The following is a 27,945-nucleotide window of genomic DNA, read 5'->3' as shown; positions in this document are numbered from 1 at the left end:
AGGTCCAGTTTAAGATAAGGCTCAGACGAAGAAAATCTGTACAAGACATTGTGTAATTACACAGGGGATAAAGAATAACAAATTACAGTATGTGTCTATATGAAAACTATCCATCCATGCATCCATTTTCCAGTTTATTGAGCCAGGGTCACAATGTGACTGGAGCCTGTGGTATCCAGCATTAGGTGAGAGCCAGGGTACCAACGGACAGGTCGACGGCCATTCACAGGGTTAACGCAGAGAGACAGAAAACCATTCATGCTCACGTTTAGAATGACGTGCTTGTCTTTGGACTGGAAAACCTGTACAGGCACAGAACATCCAAACAGAAGGACAATAATGTTAAAAATTAGGTGCTTTGTTGTGTTTTGTTTATTACACTTTAGGGAGCAAACCTATTCAAGGATGAGAATAAAACAAGAGAGGCTTTCAGGCTGGTTTGTAAAGTAAATACAACTGCTAACATCTTTAAAACCCACCACATCTTTAAACACCCCACCTCCCACTCCGTGTAAATATCGGAAATGTTTCTCAAGCAAGTGAAGAATTGCATGGATATTGCAAAATTTCCTTAAAAAATTTCTAGTATGTATCGAAAAAATCCTGGACGGACGGACGGATGGATGGAACAACCAGGACATAAAGAACAGGGTCTATGACTTATTTATACAGATAAATTCGCGGGCTCTTTTCTGTATTGAGCTTGTAAAATCATCAGGGGAAAAAGGGTTGTCAAAGATTATATAAGTTGTTGAAATTTCTCTTCCTAACACGGCGATGTTCCATGAGAAAAAAAATGTAAATATTTGTTGGTACCATTATATAACTGAAGGAAGTTCTCCCTGATCCAGGGAGGCAAAACTTTAAACAATAAAATCAGATGTCCTGTGGACACAAAGAGCCACCCGCATCATTTAGGAGGACGAAGAGTGGTTCAATCTTGACTGTTTTGTGAAAGATTGTAGCTAAACTCCTTGGTAACTTTTTTTTTTCAGTACCTCAGTGTCAAACGCCTTTGCCAGATACCCTTTTCCCTGTTTTTATTGATATTAATACAGTAAACAATGTAGTTTTCCATCATAGAGTAAGATAAATTTCATGTTTAAGAAGCTAGATTAATGCTGGGGAAGAAAGCTTTCCATCAATCTTAAACTTATTCAAGATTGTGGGGAAGATAAGATTCAGGATTTCAGAAAGTACTCAACGTGAAAACAGAGAAAGTTGCCATATTTTTTCTGTTTTATATGTAAAACTTTTAAATGAATCAGCAACAGGTGTTTGAATACTGCCCTCGCGCCGGGAGGGAGCCTTTCTTTTGAATCAGGGATTCTGGGAACCCATCAGCTACTGTGCTGGCTAAGCTTCTGGGTGCAATGGGCCTTGATGATGGGGGCTTTCAGTGTAGCCAGCCAGTGGGCTTAGAGTTCCATTTCTGCCTGCCAGCAACTGTTTACGAATGCAGGTAAATTAAAAAGAAAAAAGCCAATAGAATCCTCGTCACACGATGGCCCGCTCAGACGTGAGTTGTGAATAGCGCTGGGACTGCAGGCAGATTCCGGGAAACCCGAAAGCATCTGTGGCATTGAAGACCTTATGGGTGGCTGAATCATCCAGTAGCAAATTGCAGCTATCATCTTTGGTCTGCCTCTCTGTCTCTCATCTGCTGTCCTGCGTGAGCATTTTAAGAGGCAGGAGGATTTCCACAGTTGTTGAGTGGGTGCAACATTCCCAGGTGGCATGTGGTGACAGGTGCATCTGAACACGCCTGTTGTCGCAAGCAAACAGACCCCCCCTGCATAGCGAAAGGTCAAGGTCAACCCTGGGACTGTTCCGCCCCCATATGAGACCCTCAAAGCTCGGCCGTGCGGCTCACGGGGCTTCAGAGGATCCTGATGTACGTCGTGGAATAAGGGCTGTTTGTACACATCATCAGGAAGGTAATGTATCTCTCTCTCCAGACATGCAGTGACGCCTTGGGGTGGTCGTTGGCTTTTATGAGTTGTTTGTTTTGGCAGTGTTGGTCACACCAGGGAGCTTTCGTTCAGTAGGAGGTTTATGTATCTGTGTGTGAGAGAGAGCGTTGTGTTGTAATGGAACTGAGAGATGCATATTGGATGGATCATCTGGGCTTTGCTGCTTTTAGATAATGGCAGAGGTCAGAGCTGAGAGGGTGTTTCACTGACTGTGATGTGAATATAATGACACCTACCCTGTTAATTGTTAAACTGTGAATTTGAATTTAACTCTTTTTTTGGTAAATGTTATAAGACTTAGTTTCTACATGTCAGACTTGTTTTGTTTTGGGGGGGTTTCTGAGAAATCAGCACAAATAACACTTAATAGCACATCCGCTAGCTTTAAAAACAGGAAAGTCAGGCTGTCTTTGGAACCTTTGAGCCACTAACTCAAGGCCCACTAACTGGTCTGCTGAACTTTGAACAAATTCAGCAAATAGTGACTTAACTTCATATCCACTAAGCCAAATAGACTCATAACAGGACCCGAGTGCACAGGAGCTTCCTGGATTATAAGGAATGACAGTGAATTTAGATAATGTTTTAATCAGATGGCTGATGTAGCGTCTTCTTATTTTTCTGTTTGCCTTGGCCCGGCCCGTGCTGTCCTAGCAATGCTCTGCCCTTTTTTTTACAGTCTGGATGAATGGTGCTCTCTGCCCTGCTGTGCTCAGAAGCACCTCTTCCTAAAAAGGCCAGGGATGATCTCTGCTCTGTGTGTTTATACAGCAAACTAAACGCTGTCAGCTGTCATACTCGCTCTATCTGTTATATGCCAGAATTTCAAACACACTCAAAATGCTCTTTCTACTGTAAATTTCTCCATCTCGGGGTTCATGTGAGGATACAGCGGAAGCAGAACTGAGATCAGAGTAAGCACTCCTCAAAGGAATGCCTGTTAATGGTTTTGGAAATGAGATCATGGATGCTTTGCCTCTCCGGGATGCAGGGGGTCAAGAAGCAAGCTGATTTTATTAAAGAGGGACGGGAAATAAACACACGGTTTCTGATGCTCAGGGACGGCTCGGCTCCAATACTGGAAAACGTTTAAAAAGGTTTTTTGCTTTGTGTCTCCTTGGGACTTGTTTGGAATTGCTCCCATTTTCCCTCATCCATTTTAGGCCTATTTGTGGAGGCTTCCAGCTGGAACATCAGCCTGTTCTGCAGGTTGGCTTATTTACCGCCATGTGTAAACAGAGAGCACACAGTGTCCCACGCAAACTCAGAAGAAAAGGAACAACTTTAAAAGCAGCTTAAAATTTTCATTGCAGAGTAAATTCTAGACGGCTTTTGCTGCTCTGGCTTTTGCTCACTGTTTTCCTCTTAGTTTACAAATGAAAATGAAAAGAAAACACTCTTTGTGTCTGTTTGTGTATATGAACAAGTAACTGTTTGAGTGTCTTGGTGAGTGTGTTTGCAGTCTTAATCAGTCTTTTTCTTGGCATTTGAAATGGGGATGTCTCCTAAATCAGCCATGCTGCCTGAGCACAACGGCCAGATGAGCAGTAGGAAGTTTCACAGATACTTTTATGGTGGCCGTGCTCTGACTTCTGCATGCGCCACTGCTGGAGCTTAGAGCAATACGGGTTACTTTTCTCCTGTCTTGTTGTCATTAAAGGGAAGCACATGTGCAATTTTTGAATTTATATCAAAGTGAAAAGTACTGAAAGCACTGAATTTGATTCTCAATAATCTTATCTTAATTATCTTTGCTGAGTAACAGTAGAATTGTACAGCAAGAATGCATTGAACAGATCTTTGTGGCATCTGATCCATGCTACCGATGTTTCACTGCAACTTTTAGTATCTGTAACATAAGTTGTAATGTCTCTCTGGATGGAAAAAAATCATTATATGTTATATAGACTGTGCTGTATTATGTTCTAAGCAAACAATGGCTTGAGTTTGAAAGTTTTTCTGAATTAAACAACACTTTGAATTACTAATATAACTTAATGTGAAAGAGCCTTCAGATGATTTAAACAGATAAAGTTCGCTGCCTTCCTGTGTTGTATCTCATTTCAGTCTGTAACCCAACCACAGAGGCACAACCACAGTTTCAATAGCTGTATGTGGTTCCTCATTAAAGCTGTCTTTGCAGTGCCTTCACTATTAATGCCAGTGCTAAAGCAAATCTTACCCGTAAAAGACATTTTCTGTGTATGTTATATTCCTTCAGTGCATACAGTCATCCATTCTAACAAGCAGAGACCTGGCCCGGTTATCAAATCCATGCTCCTCAGTCCATCTGATGTGAAGTTTATTGAGAATGATGCAGATGTTTCCACTGCTGCGGTGCTACATTTGTCAGACTAAGTCATGAACATTGGAGGGAAGCACAGGTGACTGTAGATTAAAATGAACACGAGTGGATTTCTTTATAGGTGCCCATAGATCCAAACCCTTTCATCTCTTTCTGCTAGGACCTGAAATGAATTGAAAATTTTGTTTTGTGCCTCCAACAAAAAGTTATTTAGTTGTTGTTCATAAATTTTTTTTCTGAATTCTGTCTGGATCTTTGTGTAGCTGCAGGTTAATAGTTAATAATACATCATAGGAATCTATCTTGGGGAATCCTCCTATTTAATAGTCTTCCATGTGTTTACTTTCCAGGGCTCTCCAGCAGAGGGCGGCGTAAGACCAAGCGCAACTCCCAGTAAGTCAGCTCTCAGTCTAAGCCTATCAAATAGTTAATTTAACCTCATCTCCTCTGTACCACAATGATGTGAATTCATCACTTGCATGGCATTAAATCGATCACGAGCACCCTTGTTAAATCAGATAGTGAATTGCTTTAATGAATAGCTGATAGATAACTGCTGGATAATTGCTTCAAATCTTAAAAGTGGGATGTTTTGCCTTAAATTTTTTTCATAATCACACACAAAAAAACTCTTTTTGTTCCTTCCTGTGTGTTTGTTGTGTTAAAGTCCCTTCAGGTCCTCGAACAGTCTGTGCTGTCAGGATTACACCTGTGAAAAGCATGAAAGGCTCTCCTGACCTGATTCCCACCCCAGGTGATGCATCCATGTGGCTCATCAATGTTTCAGCTACTACAGTTGTGGAAACCTCATACTCACACAGAAGACATAGAATGTGGTCTTCAAAGTCACTTGTTGAGAATTGGGTGTTAATTTAACGAGGGAATAAAGAAATTCTGCATAGAGCAAGCTTCAGGCGCTCTACTTTCACCTCTGGCGGGGTGCTCATGGTAATTAGTTTTACAGGACAGCAGGATATTAATTTGATGGCCTGGTTTTGATGTAACAGTTCTATTTTGGCGATTTGGAGCATGAAGTAGCAGTAAGTTGGATTCTCAGCAGCAAGACGTTCCTTAACAACCACCAAAACAAATAAATAAATAGCAGCTAAAGTGAGATTTTGAATGTTTTCAGATTTGGACCCGAGCAGAGTTTGCAAAGGGAAAGGCGTGGTGACCCTAAGGGCCACTCTCGTCCACATCGATGATGAGGACTGCATCAGCGATGAGCCAAACGTCATCTCAACACCAAGTAAGTCAGGACAGCTGCCACAGTTGTTTCGTAACAGCTCTCCACATGATGAAGAGAATATTAAGAGGTTAGCAAGAATAACATGGCCACGTGTGTGTGGTGGTGGGGGACCAGGAGCACATCCGTGTAAAATGTGGACAGAGGATGTCAGTTTGGCCGTAATTTAACGGGCGTTTCGTCATGTTTGTCAGCATTTCAAGTGTTTTTGCAGGATTATATAACTACTCACGTTTTAAAGTGTATGCTCAGCTGGGCACGCTCAGAGCCGTGATGAAGGGCGACTGCTCATATTTTCATACAAGTGTCAAAGAGGTCTTTTGTTGTGGCCTGCCCACGCTGCACTTTGGAGCAGGCAGCCTTAACTGTGGGCTCGTTTGTTGTGCAGAGCGGAATGGAACCGGTCTGGAGGCTAGCCAAGGCTTTTGGGGAGATGCTTTAATTGTTGTAGAGTCTGAATATAAAGGCCAGTGGAACAAATGGCCTTAACAGCTAACTGAATAGGCACTTTGTTCTTGTGACAAAGTTCAGAGATTGTGGGAGAATCCTTCTTTTTTTTCTGGGGATATTAACAGCCCCATGCATGAAAACCACTAAGGAAAGCATTCACACCCTGCAGAATGAAATGGAGATTTATTTTATCTGCAATTATCTGTTATGATTTGCTGTCATAAGCTCGGTCAGAGAATTTACTTTTTAGCATCGTCCCCAGTGTTTTTGTTCTTGCCGCGCTGGCTGCCAAACTAAGAGAGTTTTGGACCCTTTTTAGGTGGCTGGACAAGCCAGATTAATGGAGACAGCTCTAAAGCAGGACTGGCTGAGGGTGGCAGCAATGACACAGCCGATTTACCTCCTGTAAACAACACTCTGTGCCAGGTACGTTTACTTCCACCCCATTTAACACACGATCTTGGTTTGATTTTATGAGCACTGATTGATCTTGTTATTTTAGGGTGCTGGTTAGATGTCTTTTTTTTCTTCTTGTTTTTATTACAGGACAGTTTTTCTTTCTCTTGACTTGTAAACTTGTATCTTCTGTCACTTTCAGAACAATTCATCTGAGAGCATAAAAGAAAATCAAGCTCCGTTCTCCACTGACATTCAGAACTCGGTGACATCGACTCCCAGCTCTGTTTATCCCTGCACCAGCATAGTTAACCCCACCATAGTCCTGCTACAACACAACAGAGGTGAGCACACCTGTCTGTAGGTTGGGGGCGACAGATATTAAGAAGCTTAAAATTGCTTGTGTGCCCTTTTAGGGAAGCTTGGTGGTATTAAGTCATATATATGTCACTCAGACCCACTGAATGTTGCACTGGAGCACCGGCAAAACACACATGCAGAGGGACCAGCTGCCAAAACACAGAATAACCTCAGCTTACAGTTCAGGCACTGGTTGTGTTGCTTTTCTGCTTATCACTCCGCTACATCTTTACTTAGCGAGTAGATGTTTTCTGCTGTGTCAGTGTTCAAAGTCTCACATGGAACATTTAACGGTGTTGTTGTCTCTGTCCGCGTTACATGTATAACAACTGCTTTCACACATCACTGCTGAGTCACGTTTTAGTTGCCATGTCTCTGTCCGTGTTTGTTTCACAACAGAACAGCAAAAGCAGCTTTCTCATTCTGAAGGTACGCACTGAGGTCTTGTTGATGTCTACAACATATAACACTTTTTTTTTTCATTCGTTCGACTGCTCGCAGAAGTGCTGCTTTTATTAAAGCGCAACACCTTTTTCATTTCTCGACTGAACCATCTGTGTGCTCACCACCCCCCTTTTCCCGGTTTCATGACTAACTTTTGTTTGTTAGTTTGATACAAGCGTCATGAAGTAATAAGTCAAGATACTGGCGCCAACATGTTACCATTTTTGGGAACGCAGTACGATGCTCAGGTTATACAGAACACATTTCATTTCCTTTTTGTTTGATGCTGTTTTTCTTTTGTGTTGCTTCTTATCAAACCTGGGATTTTAATCTTAGACTTTATTGTTCCCGTCACCAGTGGGTTACATGGAAAAATTACTGATTAGCATGAACTTGAGTTTTGTAGGCCGGCTTCTGTTCTTTCATTTATTTACTTGACATTGGACAGACCTTATCCTTATCATTTAAATCCAAGTGTGTGTGACTGAGCCTGTCGTACCACTGAGAAGTCATGTAGAAAACAAAGACAATATACTTTCTGATATTTGTCATGTATTTTATGTAAAAGGGGCATGAAAGGCAGTATACCCAAAATGCATTGTGTAGCTTACTAGGATGAGCTGGTGACCCATATTCCAAAGACATTTTTCATCTGGATTGCTGGAAATACACTGGTGGCACTATTATTAAGAGTCTCCCTGTTAAGTTAAAAGTTGAGTTTATTAGCAGTAGAAAACACACGTAGCCAGCTCAGTAAACTGAGCTACAGGCTTACTCTGCTTGGTAGAGCGGTATTAATATCTGAATCACTTCACTGAGTGAAGTATCCCAGTAAGTAATGGTGGTTTCCCAGCATAAACAATAAATGGGTGGTGGAAGTAACTTAAGTAAATAATGTACTGCATCTGAAATGTTCTGAAAAGTTATTTCTTGCACAAATTTTATATAATCTCTCTTCATGCTTCTTGGTTGCTTGTGCTGCCATATCACTGGAAATGTGTTGTGAGCTTAGCTTTCTTTTAGCTTATTTTTCTTGTGCTTCACAGACCCAACCCCAGAAAGGGACAAAAGCCCCGAATCCAGAAGTGAAACTGTCAGTCCAGTCCCTGAAATGGACGGGAAGAGGCAGCGGCTATCACTGCACTCCCCTGTGCTGAGTCCTCTCAACAAGCCCATTGTGCCTGTACGGGTGAGCGATTAAACCAGCTGTCGAATGAAGACTAATCGACTCTCTGTAAATGTTTATTAATGGGTGCTTTGTTTAGATAACACATGAGTGATTAATGCTACAGTAAAAGAGGTATTTACACAAAAAGCATGACCACATGTCATGTTTTTGATGTGATTATTATTTTTATTTTTATTAATCGTTGTAATAAATATAATATATAGTCCTCTAATCACACTCATAGCAGGTGTGTGTTACTAATAGCACTCTCACATTTAGGTGTCAGCTTCACAGTAGCACTGCATCAGAATTAACGTTAAATGAGATGCTGTCATTCTTATTTGTTGCACTTTATTAAATGAAACAAAATGCTCTGAGAAACTCAGACAGGGGAACGTCTTCCTGCTCGAAAAGGATGCAGATGATGCTCTTCTGAAATTCTCATTGACTGGTTGTGAATTAATTGTTCCCACACTGTAATTTCAGAACACTGAAAAGTCCAAAGACTGGTATAAGACAATGTTCAAACAGATTCACAAAATACCTGGTAAGTCGTTTCTTTTTTTCTACTCTGTGTTGTTTCTCTGTTTGATCAGTTTTGCCTGGTCTGTTTCTGTCCCTGTGTGTCTTTATATATGTGTCTCTGTGTTATGTCATGCTGTCCTCTGTCTCTCCATCATTGTGCATAGAGCCTATTGAGGAAAACCCTTACCGTCCCACCTACATATTCCCTGAGAGCTATGAGATTCAGGTGAAATCGAAAGGTATCTGATGGCAGTAACTCCACTCTCGTTGGCTTTACTAATCTGCAGCCATCTTGGACCCTCTTAAATACTTCAGCTGTGTTTAATCTTTGCGCTAGTACCTACTCGCCTCGAAACGACCGAGCTCGAAGATGCAGAAAGGCTTTAATGTAATCTTTTCTGACATGTGTTTCTTAACAGTCACTATTACAGTAATCTTTAAATACACCGCAAGGTTCGTGCAGAACTCCTGATCACAGAACGAATCTGTTTGCATCTAATACTGTGCAAAAGTCTGGTGCCACCCCTTGTTTCGTGGAAGTGTAGAATATATAAGGAAAAAATAGAGTTTGTACAGTTCTAACAAACTTGAAAGTCACTATTTGGTTTGACCACCTTTATTTTTCAACACAGCCTGAACTCTTTTTGCGAAGTTTTCTAGTAATTTCTGTAAGTAATAATAATAATAATAGTTCTCCGGGCTTCTTGAAGCTCAGTCACAGCTCTTCTTTGGATTCTGGCTGCCTTTTGTTCTGTTCTCAGTCAAGATGATCCCACATGGATTCAGTAATGTTGAGGTCCAGGCATTGGGGAGGCCAATCCACGATTGAATGTGTTCCTGATTGTGTGTTTTTTTCTGCCCAGGTGTGCTTTTACTGCATTGGCAGTGTGTTTGTGATCACTGTCATGCTGAAAAACAAAGCTGTTGCCAATCAGATGCATTCTAGATGTTATTGCATTGTAAAAGGAGCTTGCAAAGAAAAGTGTCTGGTCTTCTTTAAGTTGCTTGAAGACGTTTCACCTCTCATCCGAGAAGCTTTTTCAGTTCTAAGGTCAAATGGCAGAACATTGGTATCCTCAAAAGAGCGTCCTTTATCCTTAAGATGCAGATGGACTGCTGAGTCTTGGCCTGTGGAGGTGGCTCTTCGAAGCCAATGTTCACATTTTGGACAGAGAGGACAGATGGTTTGAAAGAGGAGTGAAAGAAGCCATCTATGTCCACTGTGAGCGACCATCTTTGAACAGAGGCGGGGGTTTACGACACCAACTGTCTGCCATCTATAATCCAGTTTTGAGATCCCTCTCCAGACGACTTAACGCCCACTCACATCCTGGGCCATCTGACCTCAGGAAATCGCATGATAAGGTGGGGCCAGGTTTCACAATGAGCTCCCCTGAAACCCTGGCTGATTGGGACCCACACCCAGTTTCACACCTTGGCTCAGGTGATTAGAGGATCATCAGGGGGTCCTTTTGTCCCTCTGTGGGGGGAAACTCCCACTGGGTTTAAATCTGGGACTCTCCGCCATTTGACCTTAAAACTGAAGAAGCTTCTCGGATGGGAGGTGAAACATCTTCAAGCAACTTAAAGAAGTCCAGACGCTTTTCTTTGCAAGCTCCTTTGACTACGATGACCTGGATGACTGAGAACCTTCACAGACATATTGCATTGTAAACCAAAATCTGATGATGCTTTTCTGTGTATATAATTTCATCGATTTTCATCTTCAGTATCCCAACTGAAATGCAACACCAAACCATGACAGAGCCTCCGTTATGTTTTACAGATGTCTGTAAAGACTCACTGTTGTCCCTCTCTCCTGACCTCTCCTGTACATACTAATGAACCACAAATTTCACATTTGTATTCATTACTCTGTAAGACCTGTAGCCACTGATTTCCAGTCCAGGTTTTGTGTAATTTGACATATCTTATCCTTTTCGTCCTTAAGAATGGCTTCTTGATACTCGCTCTTCCACAAAGACCATTTCTGATGAGGCTTCAATGAAAGGTAGATGGATCAAGTTAAGGGCCGGATGCACCTCTTAGGTCCTGTGTCAGATCTTTGCTGGATTTTTTCCAATTTCTTAAGTACATGACTTTCAGATGCTGTTCGTTTGCTGTATGTAGCTTTTTGGGCTTTTTTTTTTTCTTTTGTCCTCAATTTTTCCAATTTCCTCACATTTTTTTAAGGACATGCTGCAATGCCGAGACACGCTGCTGGTAACAAAGTGACTAAAAATGCAGTTTAAAAATTGATTCTTTGCTGAGTCGTTTGTCATTTGTAAAAACAACACAGGTTCAGCCCTTGTTAGGCGCCTGGTGCTTAAATGATTCATAGGTTAGTGTGGCTTAAAAAAACATTTCTCTGAAAATGGTCAGGTACAAGAACTTGTCATGGTCCTGGGCCATGTTGGCCCAGTATTCTTAGTTTTTATGTGTTTTTGTATTTTGTTCCCTATTTAAGATAAGATAAGATAGAACTTTATTAATCCCTCGGGTGGGTTCCTCTGGGAAATTCGATTTCCAAAAAAAGCACAGCAACGACCGAAGTTACAGTTACAGAATTGTTATATATATATATATATATACACACACACACACACACACACACACACACACACACACACACACACACACATATATAAATACAGAAACAAATATAAATAAAATATACAAAGGGGATAAATAGAATAAATAGGAATAAAAAAATAAAAATACAAGTGAATTGCACATTTCAAGTATTGAGTCTATTGCACTGTTGACTATTTACAAAAAGTATTGCACAAGGTATTGTACAGTGAGGTGAAGAGGCACTACATTTATGCCTTGGTTCCTAGGTTATTTAGTTAAGATGTTCCTTATTTGGTTACCTCCTGTGTGCCCCTGTGTATCTGTGAGCCCTCGTCTCTCTTTGTGTTTTATTCCATGTTTTCCCCAGCCTGTTATGTCTGTGTTCTCCCCGTGCTCTCTCTCCTCCTGTCTGAACCTCTGTGTACTTCCTGTTTTACTTTGACAGTCTCTCGTCAGTATGCGTCATGTTGTGTTCGCTCCTGCCCTGTCTCGTTATGATTATCTGTGTCAGCTGTGTTCCCCGTGTGCTCCCACTTCCCTCGTTAACCCTCTGTGTATTTATGTGCATGTCTCCATCAGGTCAGTGTTGTGTCGTCAATGTCTTCTCCCCGAACCTGTGTGTTTTTCTGTGTTCCCACGGTCTTCTGTTAGTATTCCCAGTTTAGTGTGAAACCTGCAATAAAGCAGTGATTTTGAGTTCAGTTCCTGCCTCTGTGAGTTTTGCGTTTGGGTCCTCATCTGCCTCCACACAGCCGGTTCATGACAGAACTGGACTGAAGTGAAAAAGAATACACGGAGAACTATTCCTCAAAGCTACTTAAAGAACAATATGAAGAAATGAGGGGTGGCACAACACTTTTGGACAATACTGTATGCTGTGGCATAACACAGTAGGAAAACGACAGGTGTAAATAACAAAATTATATAATGAGTGATACTTTTTATGCATAATTATCAAAAAATCCTACTTCAGGAGTGAAATAAAAATAACTAAATTCTGAGTTTTATTACAATTATTGAAACAATCATTGATTAAAGAAAAGGTTATCTCATCTACTGAAGTGTTATGATCATCCCCTGAATAATATACTATTTCCAGTTGATGCATGGATGATGCACGACGCCTTCAAGTGTATTTTTCCTTTTATATCAGAAAAATGTCATAATATTGTCATGTTCTTTTTTTTCTGTTAACCATCTATTACTACAAATTTCAGGCTGTAATCTTTTTTTTTTAATATTTTGTAGATGCTTATTCTGACTTTTCTGCAATAAGGCATCTTTTGCATTATTTCCACCACTAGGTGCTGCTGTAGTCCTACATTAAGGTTTTTAGTCTGCTACCCAGAGTTGAATCTATGCAAGATCTCATAATAATACTCTACTAACCAGTGTTTAGGTTGAAGCACTAGATGGTTAAGGTAGAGTCTGGCTCATAGTTTTGGTTTTGGATTTGCACATCTAGCCACCACAGCAAGGTTTTAGGTCAAATGAAAGGAGATGCTCAGTGATCAACGTAGATGTGTAGCTGTGACTCTTACCAGAGCTCTCTGACTGTGACAGTTCTGGCTCTGTGGCTCTACAGTGCATTACTCAGTCAGACCCTCAGTGCTCATCGATGCTTGGATCCCCTTTTAGCTCAGTAATGCTTCCCTTGAAGTGCTTTGATTTGACACTCTTTGCCTGTGTTTGGTCTAATGGAAGGTGTGAGGCAAGGGAAAAAGCAGGAAAAGAGTGTCTTCAGTGTCTTCTGAATTATTTAATACTGTGCTATATTCATTGCTTTTTAAGTAAGAAAGACAGCAAGAGATAAAATTAATAATAAATCACTTTTTATTGCTGTACTTTCCTCTTTCAGATGATGGTCCTACCCCCTTTGGTTACTTGGAAGATGGTGAGTCTGGGATAAGTAGCTGTAGGAGTTCAACCAAAATAATGTTCTAAATTTGGAGGCACTATTTACACAGTGCAAGTATTGAGGTATTTATGTTCCTATTTCCAGTGAGAGCAGTCCCACGCTCAAAAAGTGAGAATGAGGTTGATTCAAGAGGCTGCTCGATGCCAGTGCCAATGCGGTCGTCTTCCCTCAAACCCTCTGCCAAAAGGTCAGCATCTTCCATCTGCCCCAGTCCAAAGAGAAGATGTTTGCTTTGATACTTAACACACAGCACAGTTCTGTTTGTGTTTGTTAGAAGAAGAAGCTGTTCACAGTTCGGAATACTTCAAATACTGAAATACTGCCTGTGTTTACCTACAGAGTTAGTAAGTGTAGATAAGCAGGGCTTACTGTAGTGGAGCAAAAAATCTATTTATTCCCTGACTTTGAAAATCTAAGCATGCTTTGTTCCCATTGGCTTCCACCACTGTGTCCTCTAGTTTTTTGCTTGAAGTATGATTAGTGTCAACCTTCCACACCGCATGTCAGCACAGACAAAGGCCTGCCTCTGCACTCAGAGACGTGAGTGATGGAGTGATGAAGGCAGACAGGTGATAGAGGATAAAGTGTTGCCCACAAAAGCTGCAGATGACATGTTGAGGACTGACCTTCCTTGTTCCTTGGTGTTTGTGGATGAAGCCCTGCGCTCCTAAACGCGTCGTTATCAGTGCTGCTGAAACGTCCCGCGTTGTTCTTGATGCTCATCAAAGAGGGCATGCTTTTTGTTTGCCCTATTTTTTTTTTCTGTTTTTCTGAATAGTCATTTTATACTTGACTGTCTGTTAAGAAATTCTCCCAGGAAATGCTGCGCTCTGTTTTTTGTTACCAGGTCCAATCTAGTTTATCTAATCAAATTACTCATTTGGCTCAACTGTGAATTGAATTTTCTGTCCTATCATCATTAGACGCAGAGGAGGAGGACAGGGAGGCAGGCATAATGAGGGCGGACGTCATATATGAATCGTAAAAAAAAAAGATATCTTAGCCTGTGCTGGTTGCTATGGAGACTACTTGATAAGGATTGGCTGTCTTCGATCTCACACCCCACCCTTCCCCAATTCCCGCCTCTCTTCACAGGAATGAGTGGGAGCCCCCAGATAAAAAGGTAGACACCAGGAAGTACCGCGCCGAGCCCAAGAGCATCTTTGAGTACGAGCCGGGGAAATCATCGGTGCTGAAGCTGGAGAGAACGGTATGCTAGCCTCCTGCCTGTTTCTCCCCCGCCCTCTCTCTTTCCCTTCCTCTCTCTGCCTTTGTGTTTTCATGTCGTGTGAGCTATTCCACACTCCACCCATCATGCGACCCCCGCACCCCCACCACCTCCACTGTGTCTAAGCTCCTGAGTGGCAGCTTCACTAACGGCTCGGCAGGCGACGTATGTGTAGCCACTACATTCCTTAAGGGTGTCCTGTTGCGGTGACAGACGATCCTGTTTGGAAGCAAGCGGAGTAGTATCACTTACAAGGATAGCCATTGTCTTCCTGTGTTCAGTTTAAGGTTATTGGGCTGAATCGGCTCGTGAGAGCATCCCGAGAGTCCCTGCACAGACACTAAACATTGATCCTGTGTGTTTACTAGAGAGGAAATGCAATGCTCTCTGTCTTATGTTCATTTCTCACCTGGACACTTTGTGATGAGGAAATGATGCAGCATTACTCAGTGTCCTTGAGAGTTATCTTTTGTGTCTCATAAGATTCAGGTGGCTGTTTTTATATTTCCCTCTTACATAATATTGAGGACATGGGAATATTCGGTATTGTAATGAAGTACTTAGTTGGTTATGTAATTGCTGTCTGAAGCCCATTTACATCAAACTAGTAGATGTTTTTAGGCAAGATCTAGCCTGATTCTCCTAATGAATGCAGTGCCAACCAGTGCATTCATTAGGAGTGTGCTCCAATTCATCCCGGGACAGGGGTAAAATAATGAGCTCTGTTGTTTTTAATTACAAGCTCAAATTGTTATAATAGAAGAATGCGCTTGTTAATGGAGGTGGTCATTTTCCTTTCAGTCCATTCATGTTACACAAAGTTGTGTTGTTCTCCATATATGACTACATTTCTGCGGATCAAGAATGAGTATGCATGTGTTGTTGGACATTATGTATCTGCTTGTTAATTAGATTAGAATAAAATTGATATGTAGTTCTTATTAAATAACAGCTTTGTGCCGGTAAAAGGCTTAAAGGACAGTTTTATATCCATTTGTATTTTATAGATAGTGTGTTATCTTTGGTCGCTGAAAGTGTTTTTCCTTTCTCCCTTCTAAAGTAGTAGACCCTGTGCACGAGAAAATGCTAACTTCCTGGTTTGAGACCGGATGTGGGGTTGTACATTTCCGGTAGCTTTACTTTGCGGTCAATCGCTACTGCGAAGATATACTCCACAATCATGTCCAAAACTCGAAAACGGAAAGATCGCGTTGAGTTACAAAGAGCAGAAGGTCGGAACACTCACCACTGTTGTGTCATAAAAAATCTAATGATCAACTTTGACGTTTAAAGAGTTTAGATCGATCAGTTGTTTACATCACTCAACACAAGCAGAACTGCATTACAAAATCAGAAGACACATCGTCCACATTCAGAAGCACATCTCTGTATAGTGACTGGTCTTATGATTTAAACAGGAAAATGTTCAGCATTCAAACTACAGGTGAAGAATAGTCAAACCAGATGTTTCCCCCGTTATGTCGAGATCAGCTAGTCAAGTACACACCTACACAGCATGTCAACAAACCGTGAAAAAAAGCCACACAAAAAATGAATGATTGCTGGTAAGGGTTTCTATACATTAGTATTTACGAAGGGTATGTTGTGACTTACCTTAAAAATTACAGTGGTCTCTCGCTATAACGCGGTTCACCTTTCACCTCGCTGTTTTGCTGATTTTTAGTGCAAGTTTGCATGCTTTTGTTTTTTTTACGTCACATTGTGTCCTGCGTCCTGATCGCTGCAGACGAACTCCTCCGTGACGTCTCTCCTGTACAGTACAGAATCGCTGCATCGATCGCTAGCAGTGTGACTCCGAAGTGCAGTACTGTATGTCAACGATGTCGACGAAACGTTTTGCACCGTCAAAAAATAAAATTGGCTACTTGATTTCACCTATCGCTGGTTATTTTTAGAACATAACACCCGTGATAAACGAGGGACCGCTGTTTACAGATACTGAGAAATATAAAATTTGAATCCCTTTTCTCTTTTGCTCTGAGGCGTGGGGGAAAAAACATCGACAAGTCGATGAACATCATTTACAGATATATTGGGTAAATGCCCAAGACATCTATAGAAATGTAAATCGCCGCTTGATTCATTCATTTGCTAAACTTGTTTTGAACCATAAACAAGGCACGAATAGGACACCGGAAACAAAGCTCCCCACAGGAGTTTCCACACCGGAAGTAGCGTATGCTAAGTGCACATAGTCTATTGTATTTGAAAAGATGCAAAGTTGCATTTAGACATTCAGCAGAGGCTAACAATATGCTTCAGTGGTTAAATAAATGAGTAAATAAATCTCAGAGTTAAAGTCATTTTCCTGTAAAATATCCTCTTTGTATTTCTCAGTGTTTTCTCTCTAAACTGGACCATAGCTTTACAGTGCAGACAGGGAAAACATCGCCAGCTGCTTGTAGTTGTACATACAGTTTGTGTATGTGAGTATTGTATTGTTGAAGGCATAATTTGACATTTTGGGCAACCTGTTGAATTGTTTTTTGCCAAGCCTTTAAATGACAAGATGTATACCACTCCATTTGTCAAAATATCTAGCTAAAGCTAGCAGGTTAGCATAGCACAAAGGATGAAAATGAGAGAAACAGCAACCCTGCTAACACTTATGAAACGAAATAACTTGTTACACTTGTGTTCACTGAATTTAAAGTGTCAGAAATGACTTCTTTACTTTTTAAACAGCAGTTTCCTGGGGTCTCTTACTGTCTGTTTCCCGCCTTTGTGCTAAGCTAAGTGACCTGTCTGCTAGCTATTGCTTTATAACAATCTTCTCATTTTCTGCTTACCAAGAAAGTAAATTAGTAGCCTTCTAAGATCTTTCCTGAACTATTCAAATATCAACTTCAAAACAATACAAATCATATCTTTAATTTATTTGAGAGCACCTACAGCGTTGCTTGAAAATTGTCCTGTTGGTTAGAAACTGGCTCAGTCAAGTCAATGTTATGGGCTCATTTCCTCGGTGTGTATATTCTGTGCTGTCTGAACTATCTTCTCTTTGTCTTTCTCCTCCTCTTGTTACCATGCCCCTAGACTCAGGATGTAAGTCCAGAAGATGTAGATTTAGAGAATGAGCCTTGGTATAAATTCTTTTCAGAGATGGAGTTTGACAAAGCGGTAAGTGACTGCTGTCTTCAGACTTGACAGCATGTTGTATTATATTTCTATTGCATGTGATAACATCCATGTTCAAATATTGTCTAAACAAACTGTATGTCTGTAAGGACTACGTCAGTTTCTCATCCCTCTTTTATTTTTTTCCCTGATCGTCCTATATTAAAACAGTTATATGGTAATGTGTGAGAGGACTTTTTCTTTCCTCTTATACTAAAATTACTGTCATGTGTCACATCAATGTGGATTAATAATACCGATGACTGATAAGCTTTAGTCCGTCTCTGTTCACTCCTCTTAGACTTTTTATATTCGCTTTTAAATTTCTAAAAATAATCAACATGTATAATTACCAATCAGGATCAAACTTTCCAAAGGACTTTATATAGCTACTGTCATCCTTGATTATCATATCATACACAGGACTTTTTCCTCAGGTGCATCTAAAATAGAAACAATCTATTTTTGTTCCTCTTTTAACAAAAAACGAGCATCTCAGCTTTTTATTTGCACCTGTGAGGCAGAGTGAGCATATTCTATTCAGACAGCAGAAAACAGTGGCCTTTATCCATGTGCAATTTCGATTAATAGTGTTTAAAAGTTCTGATTATTGATTGGGATCTTTTGATGTTTTGTGGAAGCACCCTGTTCTTCAATGTCTTAATCTCAGAACCCAAGAGAAATCCTTTGATGTGCATCCTGCCAACTAGCATACATGTCATAAGCCAGAGGCCTGGACTGGCTGATTCAGACAGAAGTCACTCTTCACTTGGAGAGGCTGCAGTCCAAACGAGCATCAGGTTCCAAGATAATCCCAGCCACTTCAGATAATAATTGCTGTTTGTCTGCTATCTTTACCAAAGGCGTGCAGGCAGTGATGAAGCAGTATACAGTGTCATGACAAATCCATGCCTCGGGCATTAGTTGGCACCAGACAAGTGTAGCGCTGGCTTCACACAAACAGATGTTGATTCTCCTCGCTCTCTGTCAGTCAGAGACACACCCTGGATCATATGAGGTGGCACCACTGGCTACGGCATGAGATCATGTCCTAGCATCAGCCAGACGTAGAGGCAGGCTCTCCTGTTCCGGGTTTGTGTATATGTGGAGGAGGTTTAGCGGTGGAGGCGGCCGTCTCTATCTCATGGCAGCCTGGATGTTTGCCAGATGAGCTCGGCTTGATGACTGGCTCCTGTTTAATGTCAAAGTCACTTCTAAAGCTGCACCTGGTATGCACAGCATTTGACCTTAAAGGGCCAGCCAGACACACTGGCTCATTGGAGTTTGATTGACATATCAGCAGTCACTTGGTATTACTGGATTAGAGATATGGAAGGAAGTCTCTAAAAATCTCAATTGTCTTCAGTTAGTTCTCTCTCTTTTTACTACTCCTAGAGTGCTGACAAGAAGAACCTCTAAGAAGAACTTTTAAGTCATTTTATATTATTAGGAAAAATGTTCCTAAATATAATAAAAGGTTTTTGATTCCTTGGTTTAAAACAAGGAATGGCCCTGCGACAGACTGGCGACCTGTCCAGGGTGTACCCTGCCTCTCGCCCTATGACAGCTGGGATAGGCTCCAGCGCCCCCCGCGACCCTGAAAAGGATAAGCGGAAGCGAATGGATGGATGGATGGATGGATGGATGGATGGTTTAAAACAATTTGAAGTCCCTTTTTATACAACAAGGCTTTGTGTAAATTCTACTTTCAAATCGTTACTTGTCCACTAGTGGCCACTTCTAGTCACTAAGTAAGAGTGACCTGTGTATGATTGCAGTGATGGCCCTCTTGATTAATAGTCACAAATTCAAGGTTCAACAAGAGCCGGAAAATGCATCCAGTGGCAGTCGTGGTCAAGCACTGGCTCATCGATATACATGTCTTGCGGGAACTGGAATTCCACACGTATCTCTGGTCAGGAAGAGCATTTTGGCCCCCTGTAACTGACATGGTGACTCCATCTGTCGAGCATATGCTGGCGTGAGGGCTGCTGCCACACTGTCTCAGCGCCGAGTTACATAGAGCCTCCCCCTATCACCTGACATATTCTAAAGGAGGCAACTCCGTAAGCCAGCCAGCTCATTGTGCTTTCATATTTAACCTATGTTATACACTTAACCTTTACCTTTAAGCATTTAGAGGAGGAGAGAAGAGGGGCGTGGAGGGCTATAACAGGCCATTCACAATGGGGAAGCTGTTTGTTTTCATGAGAGCATATCAACAGAAAACAAGGGGCTGGAAAGAATGGGATTCGTGTTACCATGACCCACTCACGATCGCTATTTTGAAAATGAACGCTGCCTACAGGAGTCTGAGCTCTGAGTAAACGGGGACACCTGTTAGGAAACATGCACATGAAATTCTGCAGAAATACTGTCATTGGTGTTCCACTGACTCACAGAGGCTTATATCCATGTCCATATAGAGCATTGGACCCTTGTCACAACATGTAGTTTCATCCTTTATGCATGTCTCTTCCTGTCAAACAATCTTCTTTTTTCCACTTTTATTTTACAAGCTGGATAAAAGCATTAGTCAGCTGTCACAAAATAATTGATGTTAAGTGATTTCAGTGTCGGATTAGTTTGAAAATGACCAGTTTCCACCTTTTATATAAAGAAAAGTTTACATAAACTGACACTAATCAGGCATCTTGTAAATAACCAGATTAAGATTCCATTCATTTACTCCAGATAAGCCCCGTGCTTGTTTCCTGTTTACTTTCCACTGATGCTGTGTGTGTGCGTGTGTGTGTAAGCCCAATTACCCTGGGGTGTCAGAGGACACCATCTTCTTCCTATCAGATACAAGGGGGGGATACAAGATGTGGTGGAGCAAGGAAGAGCCACTGATAATTCAGTGACACTTGTGTGTTCCCCAAGTCTACATGGAACATTTAGCTTTATAAATAGATCAGACTATAGACCTGCCAGCCCGATATGCCGTTCTTATAAAGACAGGCACTTATTCTGAAAGGTTATTAATGATCCTTCTGCCCTGGCAACTAAGTGTAAAGGCATGTTGTGGCAAATGAGCTGTTCAGAATGTTCCTTGTCTGGTCGTTGGTGTGGGAAGCGGACGCTAGGTCGTGCCACGGGGAAGTGGATGTGGCATTAACAGCAAGGCCGGGCTGGCTGGGGTAGGGATTGTGCAATCGTATTTGCAAACAACACTTGTGCTCTTATTCATAGTGCCCGTGTCACGTCTGTTATTTTTGCCTGCTGTGACGTCCGAAAAGAGGAAAGCAACAGAAACAGTGTGCTAAAATTAGTCTGCTGTAAACTATTCAAAATGTTGGTGCGACCATGCTGCATGAATGATCCCCCCCCAATACACCCACACCCATATGTTTTGGAGATAACAGCAGCTACTAAAAACAGCTACTCTTACATTTATTTAAACATTTCACTCGCTTTGTGCTTCACGTGGTGTTTCTTTTGTTTTTGCTCTCTGTCTTTATAACATAATTACCTGTTTCTTTTATAATATGTTGTTTCAGTGCATTTTTTTTTTCTTTGACAAGTGTGTGAGCTTGAATATTGAGCGTGTATATATGTGTGTGTGTGTGTGTGTGTGTGCGTAATTTGGCCTTCTTGCACCACCAGCTGGTTAATTGTCCCTCGGTCTGGTCCAGTGATAATGAGAGCGACCCAATATCAGACAAAAGAGATGGCTTCACCGGGAGACAGCAGTTCATTGGCTGAGCCTGTGACAGCCCCCTCCACGCATGGGCGCCCCCTGACCGATTCACGCCCACCCACCGCCCCCCTCCCTTCCACTCTCTTTACTGCCGCTTGTTTCTCCAACTTGCATGCAGGCCAAAACACACGCTTGCTCCTCCATGCCAAGCCAGACCAGAGAAGCTCTGAAACCCGGGTGCTCGAGACAGAAACGGCAGAGCAGCGAGTGAACGACAGAGAGGAGGAGAAGAGAGAATCTGGCCACAGCTAATGCTGCTGCCTCTATTCTAGCTGGAGGAGACCTTCCTGTGGATCTATCAATGACTTCTTTGTTTGGTTTGTTGCAGAGTGCCCCCTCTTTCAGCCCCTTGGAAACAGCCTCCGACCTGCAGCAGTAGTAAGTCGATGCCTCTCCTCCTTATTTTAATGTTTGTGCGTCCTCCTTCCAGTGTGTAGATTATTATTTAAGTCATCTTATGGGTATAAATATCAATGAGAGATTTCTCCACCCTGGTGAGGTCGCCCGCCTACAACCGGGAGACTCCTGCTTCCTGAGGAGATCCTGTTAATAAGGCAAAAAGCCACCAGAACAGTGTGTCCTCTGTCCGTATTTCTTTTTTACGGGGGTGGTGGTTGTGGTGTCGAGACATGGCTGCTATGTTGGGATTTATTTAAAGACAGCAACCTGGATGTCACTGGGATAGAGGGAACTTGCCCAGCTGCTGCATAACTCAGAAAACCGTTATGTCCCTTCCAATGTGTGCACAGAACTAGGATGAGCAACTGGATTATGAGAGTTGACGTTAGCTCACATTAGGACAAAGCTTTTGATCATTTTAATTTTGTCTGGTGATACTGGCATGCTGTCTTTTCTGTTTGTGTAATAAAATGTTAGGAATTTAAGTATGAGTAATAGTCACTGTCATGCGCTTACAGTCCAGAAGTTTCCATCTGCTACAATCATTATGTCATCATGGCCAAGCATTTGCAAAAGACATTCGTACCCCGGCTTTTTAATCCACTGATTTGCTGTTAATTTGAAAGGAAGAAGTGGTTGATGAAAGCCGAGTGGAATTTCACTCACCCAAAGGTTTTCAAGGGAAACCTCAGCTCATAAACTGACTTCCTTCAAAGGCACATATGTTTATGGCAGTCCTCTTTTTTTTTTCTTTTTTTTTTTGACTCTGTCTGAAGTTGAAGACTTTTCAAGAGCTGTGTGTTGCCCAAATAGCATCATTAGGCTCACGCTAAGCAAATTTGTGTATGTTTTGAGGCAGCACAGCACATGGGAGTGCGTCTTATTCTCTCAGAAATAGATTCATTAAAACTGATCTAATGAACGTACAAAAGAGAAATTTGTCATGATGGAGCAGTACGTACACAGTGACTTGCATTTCATGGAAATCCTCATCATTCCAGATAAATGTGTTACTGTTTTTAACCTGCAGGAAGTGTTGCTGCTTTTAAAGCGTCACAGTGGTGTCTGATTTTCCTTGAACCTTCCCTGGAGATTCTTCTTCTTCTAAATCTGGCATGGCTCCTGTACTGTACATTTCCTGGAGACCGTTTATGTGAATTCTTGCAAGTAAAGTAGAGCCAACGTGATTTTAATGGCTCTGTATAGCCAGCAGCGCACTTTTTTTTTTTTTTTCTCTGACAGCTATGAAAGAGCTTCTTGTTGAGGTATTCGCAAGTATGTAAAACTTTGGCTTGGCAGCACTGCAGATGTTAAACACTATGGTTTGAATGGGTTTTTATATTACCAAGATGTTATTGGCGACTACGTCTCTTTAAACGGGAGGATTGTTTGTACAGAGAGAGAAGCAACATGAGTAACACATGACAGCATGGGAAAGAGAGTTAACCTGAGAGTCTTACAGGTGCATGGCAGGGGCTGATGTACCATGTGGGAATGTTCGGAGAATATTTATAGAAATCTCTGCTGCTGGCCTCTCTAGAATGCCAAGATATCTGTTGTAGCCAGTGTCTTCTCTCAACATCAGCCTCCAAATTCAGCCTTTCTCTCTCCCTCTCTCGTTTAGCTTTTTTCTGTTTCTGGTTATTTCGTCTCCCACAAGTCTGCAAAGACAGGAATTACCTCAAGATATGCTAAATAAGAACCATATGGCAGCCCATTACCCAATTTGTGTGCCTTTGGCTATCATAAAAACATTCAACAACAGCTCTTGCTGAACGAAATTGACTGTGTTTAATTAGCTGTCTGCGTTCCTGTGATTTGCTGTCTAGCTCCTCAAGCAAGTCTGGACACAGCGAGGTGGAGAAGGACAGAGGATCATCTACTGATGAGCCTGTGGCTCCAGAATGTGACCGTCATGTTTACAAGAGTGTCCTAGAGGGCGGCGATATTCCCTTGCAAGGTCTACGGGCTCTAAACAAGCGCCCCGGCAGCTCCTCCTCCTCTAAAGGTAGGATAGCAGCTACTTCACATATGTGGCCAGTAAAAAAAGCAGGTGTGTGTATGTTTATGTATGTGGACATGGTAGACAGTTCAGCCGGCCTTTAAAGGCTTCTCCTGCCGAGACAGAACCAATCAGTTAGAGGCGGTGATGCTGGACCATTCAAATCATCAGACAGGGATACATCTGTTTCTGTTTACTTTTATGTCGGAATTCACACATTTTCCTTTGCTCCCAGACCACACAGCATTGGCCAATCACCTCACAGCATTCATTTCCCCCAGAAGCTTTTAATGCCATGGATGTTTTCATCAAGCGTGTACTGTATCTGCTTTGGAAAACTCACGGAGGGAGTGAGGTTGTCTTGTTAAGTCGATGGAAGCTAACCTTGGGGCTCCCCCACCCACCCACCCTTGCTCCAGTTGTGAGCTGCCAGTCGCTAGGCAGGCTTAGGGCAAGACTCCAGAGCGTTCCAGCGCCAGGGAGCTAAGGGCCAGTGAGGGGATGGACGAGGAGATACGCGTGAGATAAAACGAGCTCTGCTCTTCACAACCCAGCCAGACAGGGTTGAGATAAACAGAAAGGACACAGAGGGTGGGCGGGCATGAGGAAGTCAGCTGTCAGTGTGGGGTCAGAGGCTGGAATGCCTGCGCACATGGCTAGAGAGAGAAACACTCAGGTGGAGAGAAGAGATGTAAGAAAAAGAGTGTAAGGGGCAGTTTGACCCAGTACATGTCAGTACATTACATTAGGGATATAAGCAGATTATAAACTGCCCACCAATACTTAAAGTTTGGTGTATTTTCCATAAAATATGACTGTTACAGGAATCTTATAAAAGAAGAGCCATTTACATCTGCTGTTCTGGACCAATTTGTGTTGACTTTTAACCATTTGAACTGTGGTAAATAAATTTGGCTCTCCAGTCAACTGACTACCACACTCCTGTTTCACCCTCCCGCCTGAGGCGCCACCTTGATCATTAGAGTCTCTTTCTATTTAAGACACAGAAGGTAGAGTGTAGACAAGCCCGAAGACATAACCAAGTGCAAGGAACACTTCATCATCATGTGTTTCTGCCTTGCGCTCTTAAAATAAAATTTAAAAAATATCTTTGTGTTTCAAAGAACAGAGCCTCCTTCTGGGCTTTTTTTTGTGGGCTGAATGGTAACTCTTTACTTGCCATATGACTTGGATAGTATATCAAGTTAACTTCCTCAGTGCGTGTGTTTTTCCTGGCAGATACGAACACGACAGATTGGTCACTCATGCTACAGAAGTGGCTCGCAGCATGCGAAAGCGTTGTGTCATTTCCCAGTGCCATCTGTAGTGCTGTCACAAGCTTAGTATAGCCAGGAACTGACATGAGTATTTCTCATAGGTTTTCATTTTTCACTGTGCAGGTCGACTCAGAATAGTTTTGGGGGGGTTTTTTGTTTTTTTTGTTTGGGGGGGTTGCAGCCGTGTAGGAGGAGCGGTGTATTAGCACTGGTGCCAGCAGCCATTTATCACTGTAGACGTCTGTGTAATTGCTAAAAGGAGAGGAGATTTGTGTAGGAGGATAACGCAATGGAGGATAATTTTACTGCTTACTGGAATACAAATAGATAACAGAAAGGTTTTGCATTCTTCTTTGTTTGTTTTTAAAATGTCAGTTACTGTAGTCCCTGTTTAGTGAGTCCTTTATAACCTCCGACATCACATAACATTTCACGTTATATTACCCTTTTGATACTTCCTGTTTCACTCATTATGTTGCTGTTCGCAGTGATACTGATAAACGGGGAATCTGCTAGTTCTATCTTTGTAAAACTTTATCCCCTGCTGCAGCACCATGTTTTTTAGCTTTTAGCTTTTTAACAGTCATATATTACTTGATGCACAGTGCATCAAGTCTGATTCCTCTTCTCATCAACTTCTGATGGAACTTGGTCTTTATTTTAGAACTGTGCCTGACTGTTTTAGTGTGTATGTGTGTAAACCTGTGACCATTGTAATCTAATATGTTGTTTATTCTGTTGTCCTGCATGCTTGCCAGTGGATTATAAAGGTGGGAATGGCTATATAATTTCACCCTGCTCCTCTGTAAATAGTCGATCGAGTCTTGCCAGTAATGCAATAGGTAACCAATGTAAGAGTAAGAAGCCTCTATCTGCTGCCAAAGCCTGCATACCCCAAATCCTGCCCTCTAAGTTTAAGCCCAAACTGCTGCCACCCTGTGGCAACAGTAAGGACAGCAGGACTAAAGATGCCAGGCACCCGAAGGCCCACAGCTGTGAGGATATCTACACGGGGCAATGTGACACAGACTGTGCTGAAGCGGAGGCCCAACATTCAGATTCTAGGTCCAGCTGTGGGAGTGAGTGTGGCGATGGTCTCAGAAATGTTTCCCCTGCAATTAGGAGAAGCGCATCAGATTTTTCCAGCCTGTACAGGACCATGCATCACATCCAGCGGCCCAGCTCGACCGGCTGCAGCCCACACGGCAGTGTCCGTAGCCTGACCTCGCTTTTTGAAAAACCAAAGGACAACGGGGATGAGAGGTCAGAGGCAGATGATGGGGGTAGCATTCCACGGGATACTGTATCCTCACGGGTCAACGAGTTTGAAATGATTATCCAGCGCTCCACCTCGGCTCCCAGCCGCTCCTCCTCCTTGCCCATCCTGCACTTTAGCCACAGCCACAGCCCCAGCCACAGCCCTGCCCACCTCTACATGGCCTCTGCAGTGTCAGCAGAGTCCCTTTTAGTGGCCAACAACACGCAGGCTGATGTCTGCAACCTGGACGAGCAGGAGGCCAAGAGCTCTGGGGAGGAGGACATGTCACCAGAAAGTGTGATGGTGGAGGAGGCTGCTTCGTCCACTGAGGACAGACATGACAGCAGAACTGAATCCCCCTGTAACACAGAAGCAGAAGTTGAACAAATCCTGAGAGAAATTTCCCCAGAACTAAATCACCAAAACATCAGTGAATCAAAGAGCCCCTCAGTGATGCTTACAGCATCTCCTCCGCAACACAGCCATCTCCACCACCACCACCACCACCTCCTGCACCACTTGAACAATCAACTCCTCCTCAAACCCAGCAAATGCAAAGGCTCTTGCCCAGCTTCCTACACCCGCTTTACCACTATCCTCAGGCATGAGAGGCAGCAGGCCACGAACCAGCAGGAGAAGCAGCCACCCACAGAGAAGAAGACCACACTACCTGGAAACCTCTTCCTCATGGGCCCCGCTCCCTTCAGGTTACGGAAGAACCCACAGTCCCATCAGACTCGGAGGATGTTGTTAGCCACCAGGGTGCCAGCGGGCACCCAGAGGCCTATCAGTCTCTCGCCTGAGCTCAGACCTTCCATCCCTCAGCGTCTGTCCTCCCTGGAGGTTCTGGAGAGGCTGAGTAACGGAGAGGAAAACAACACTGGCTACCTGAGTAACGGGCAGGGCTTGGACGCCAACGGGAACCTACTGCAGCCGCTGGCAGCTCACCGCAGAGGTGGCTATCTCCATCCCTTCACCACTTGTCACCCTCCCTCCCTGTGTGGTCTTTCATTTATCTTGACTCTATCTTCACCTTGTGTCCCTTTTCTCCACAAAGCAATGCCACCACCTTCCATCTCCAGTCTGTGTGGTGTGTTTACAAAGTGACAGGGAACTCTCCATTTCATTATGAGTGTGCTGTTCGGTGCCCTTCCATTTCACTGTCAATGAGTATGGTCCCACAAATGCATCAAAACACTTCAGTGACTGTAGGGGAGGTTCAGGAAGCTTTTGGTAACGTATATAATCCCTGGACATCAGATTTGAGTTGTTTGCATGCTGCGTAGGTCTGCATAGGCATTACATCGAAAACAAGCAGTATTTTATTATATTATGCGATGTAATGTTAAACTTTGAATGCATTACCTTGCATTGAAATGCCCATCCTATGTAAAAGCGACATTTCTAGGAATTGACTCTGATATTTAGGCATTTAACAGAGCAAAGGCTTTCTCAAACTGATGTCTTATTGTGTCCATTTTTGTACCCTCTCTGCTTTTTGGGACTGTCCACATCTACCATGTTTCATTCCTTAGCCTGTCAGGATGTTTCCTGCTTTAACTTATCTCATATAACAGATGCTAC

The 27,945-nt window shown here is 42.5% G+C and overlaps 1 protein-coding gene and 1 long non-coding RNA gene across 8 annotated transcripts in view; one reads left to right on the top strand and one right to left on the bottom strand.

Moving 5' to 3' along the window:
* The window catches only part of sorbs1 (sorbin and SH3 domain containing 1), a 42,896-nt gene that overhangs the window by 5,493 nt on the left and 9,458 nt on the right, over positions 1-27,945 (top strand). For 4 of the 7 annotated variants that reach the window (XM_085478277.1, XM_085478276.1, XM_085478274.1 and 1 more), the window contains 15 exons: positions 4,629-4,671; positions 4,946-5,032; positions 5,411-5,527; positions 6,294-6,400; positions 6,573-6,714; positions 8,221-8,363; positions 8,829-8,889; positions 9,032-9,106; positions 13,300-13,335; positions 13,444-13,546; positions 14,455-14,569; positions 17,645-17,728; positions 21,754-21,803; positions 23,654-23,832; positions 25,862-27,316. In XM_085478277.1, the coding sequence (XP_085334403.1) occupies positions 4,999-5,032; positions 5,411-5,527; positions 6,294-6,400; positions 6,573-6,714; positions 8,221-8,363; positions 8,829-8,889; positions 9,032-9,106; positions 13,300-13,335; positions 13,444-13,546; positions 14,455-14,569; positions 17,645-17,728; positions 21,754-21,803; positions 23,654-23,832; positions 25,862-27,316 (2,701 nt within the window). In that variant the 5' untranslated portion in view covers positions 4,629-4,671; positions 4,946-4,998. Of the gene's footprint in view, positions 1-4,628; positions 4,672-4,945; positions 5,033-5,410; positions 5,528-6,293; positions 6,401-6,572; positions 6,715-8,220; positions 8,364-8,828; positions 8,890-9,031; positions 9,107-13,299; positions 13,336-13,443; positions 13,547-14,454; positions 14,570-17,644; positions 17,729-21,753; positions 21,804-23,653; positions 23,833-25,861; positions 27,317-27,945 lie in introns of those variants that run through there. The other 3 variants (XM_085478271.1, XM_085478272.1, XM_085478278.1) reach the window with 3 other exon arrangements.
* Positions 93-27,945, bottom strand: part of LOC146695831 (uncharacterized) — a 42,569-nt gene continuing 14,716 nt past the window's right edge. The window contains exon 2 of the long non-coding RNA XR_014923634.1: positions 93-302. This is a non-coding gene — a long non-coding RNA (uncharacterized LOC146695831). The remainder of the gene's footprint in view (positions 303-27,945) is intronic.

This window comes from Copadichromis virginalis, linkage group LG13 (assembly GCF_057382275.1).
Source record: "Copadichromis virginalis isolate Kocher_CV1m ecotype Utaka linkage group LG13, C_Virginalis_male_GT1.1, whole genome shotgun sequence".
Lineage (NCBI taxonomy): Eukaryota > Metazoa > Chordata > Actinopteri > Cichliformes > Cichlidae > Copadichromis > Copadichromis virginalis.
This window is presented reverse-complemented; position numbering and strand designations above follow the sequence as displayed.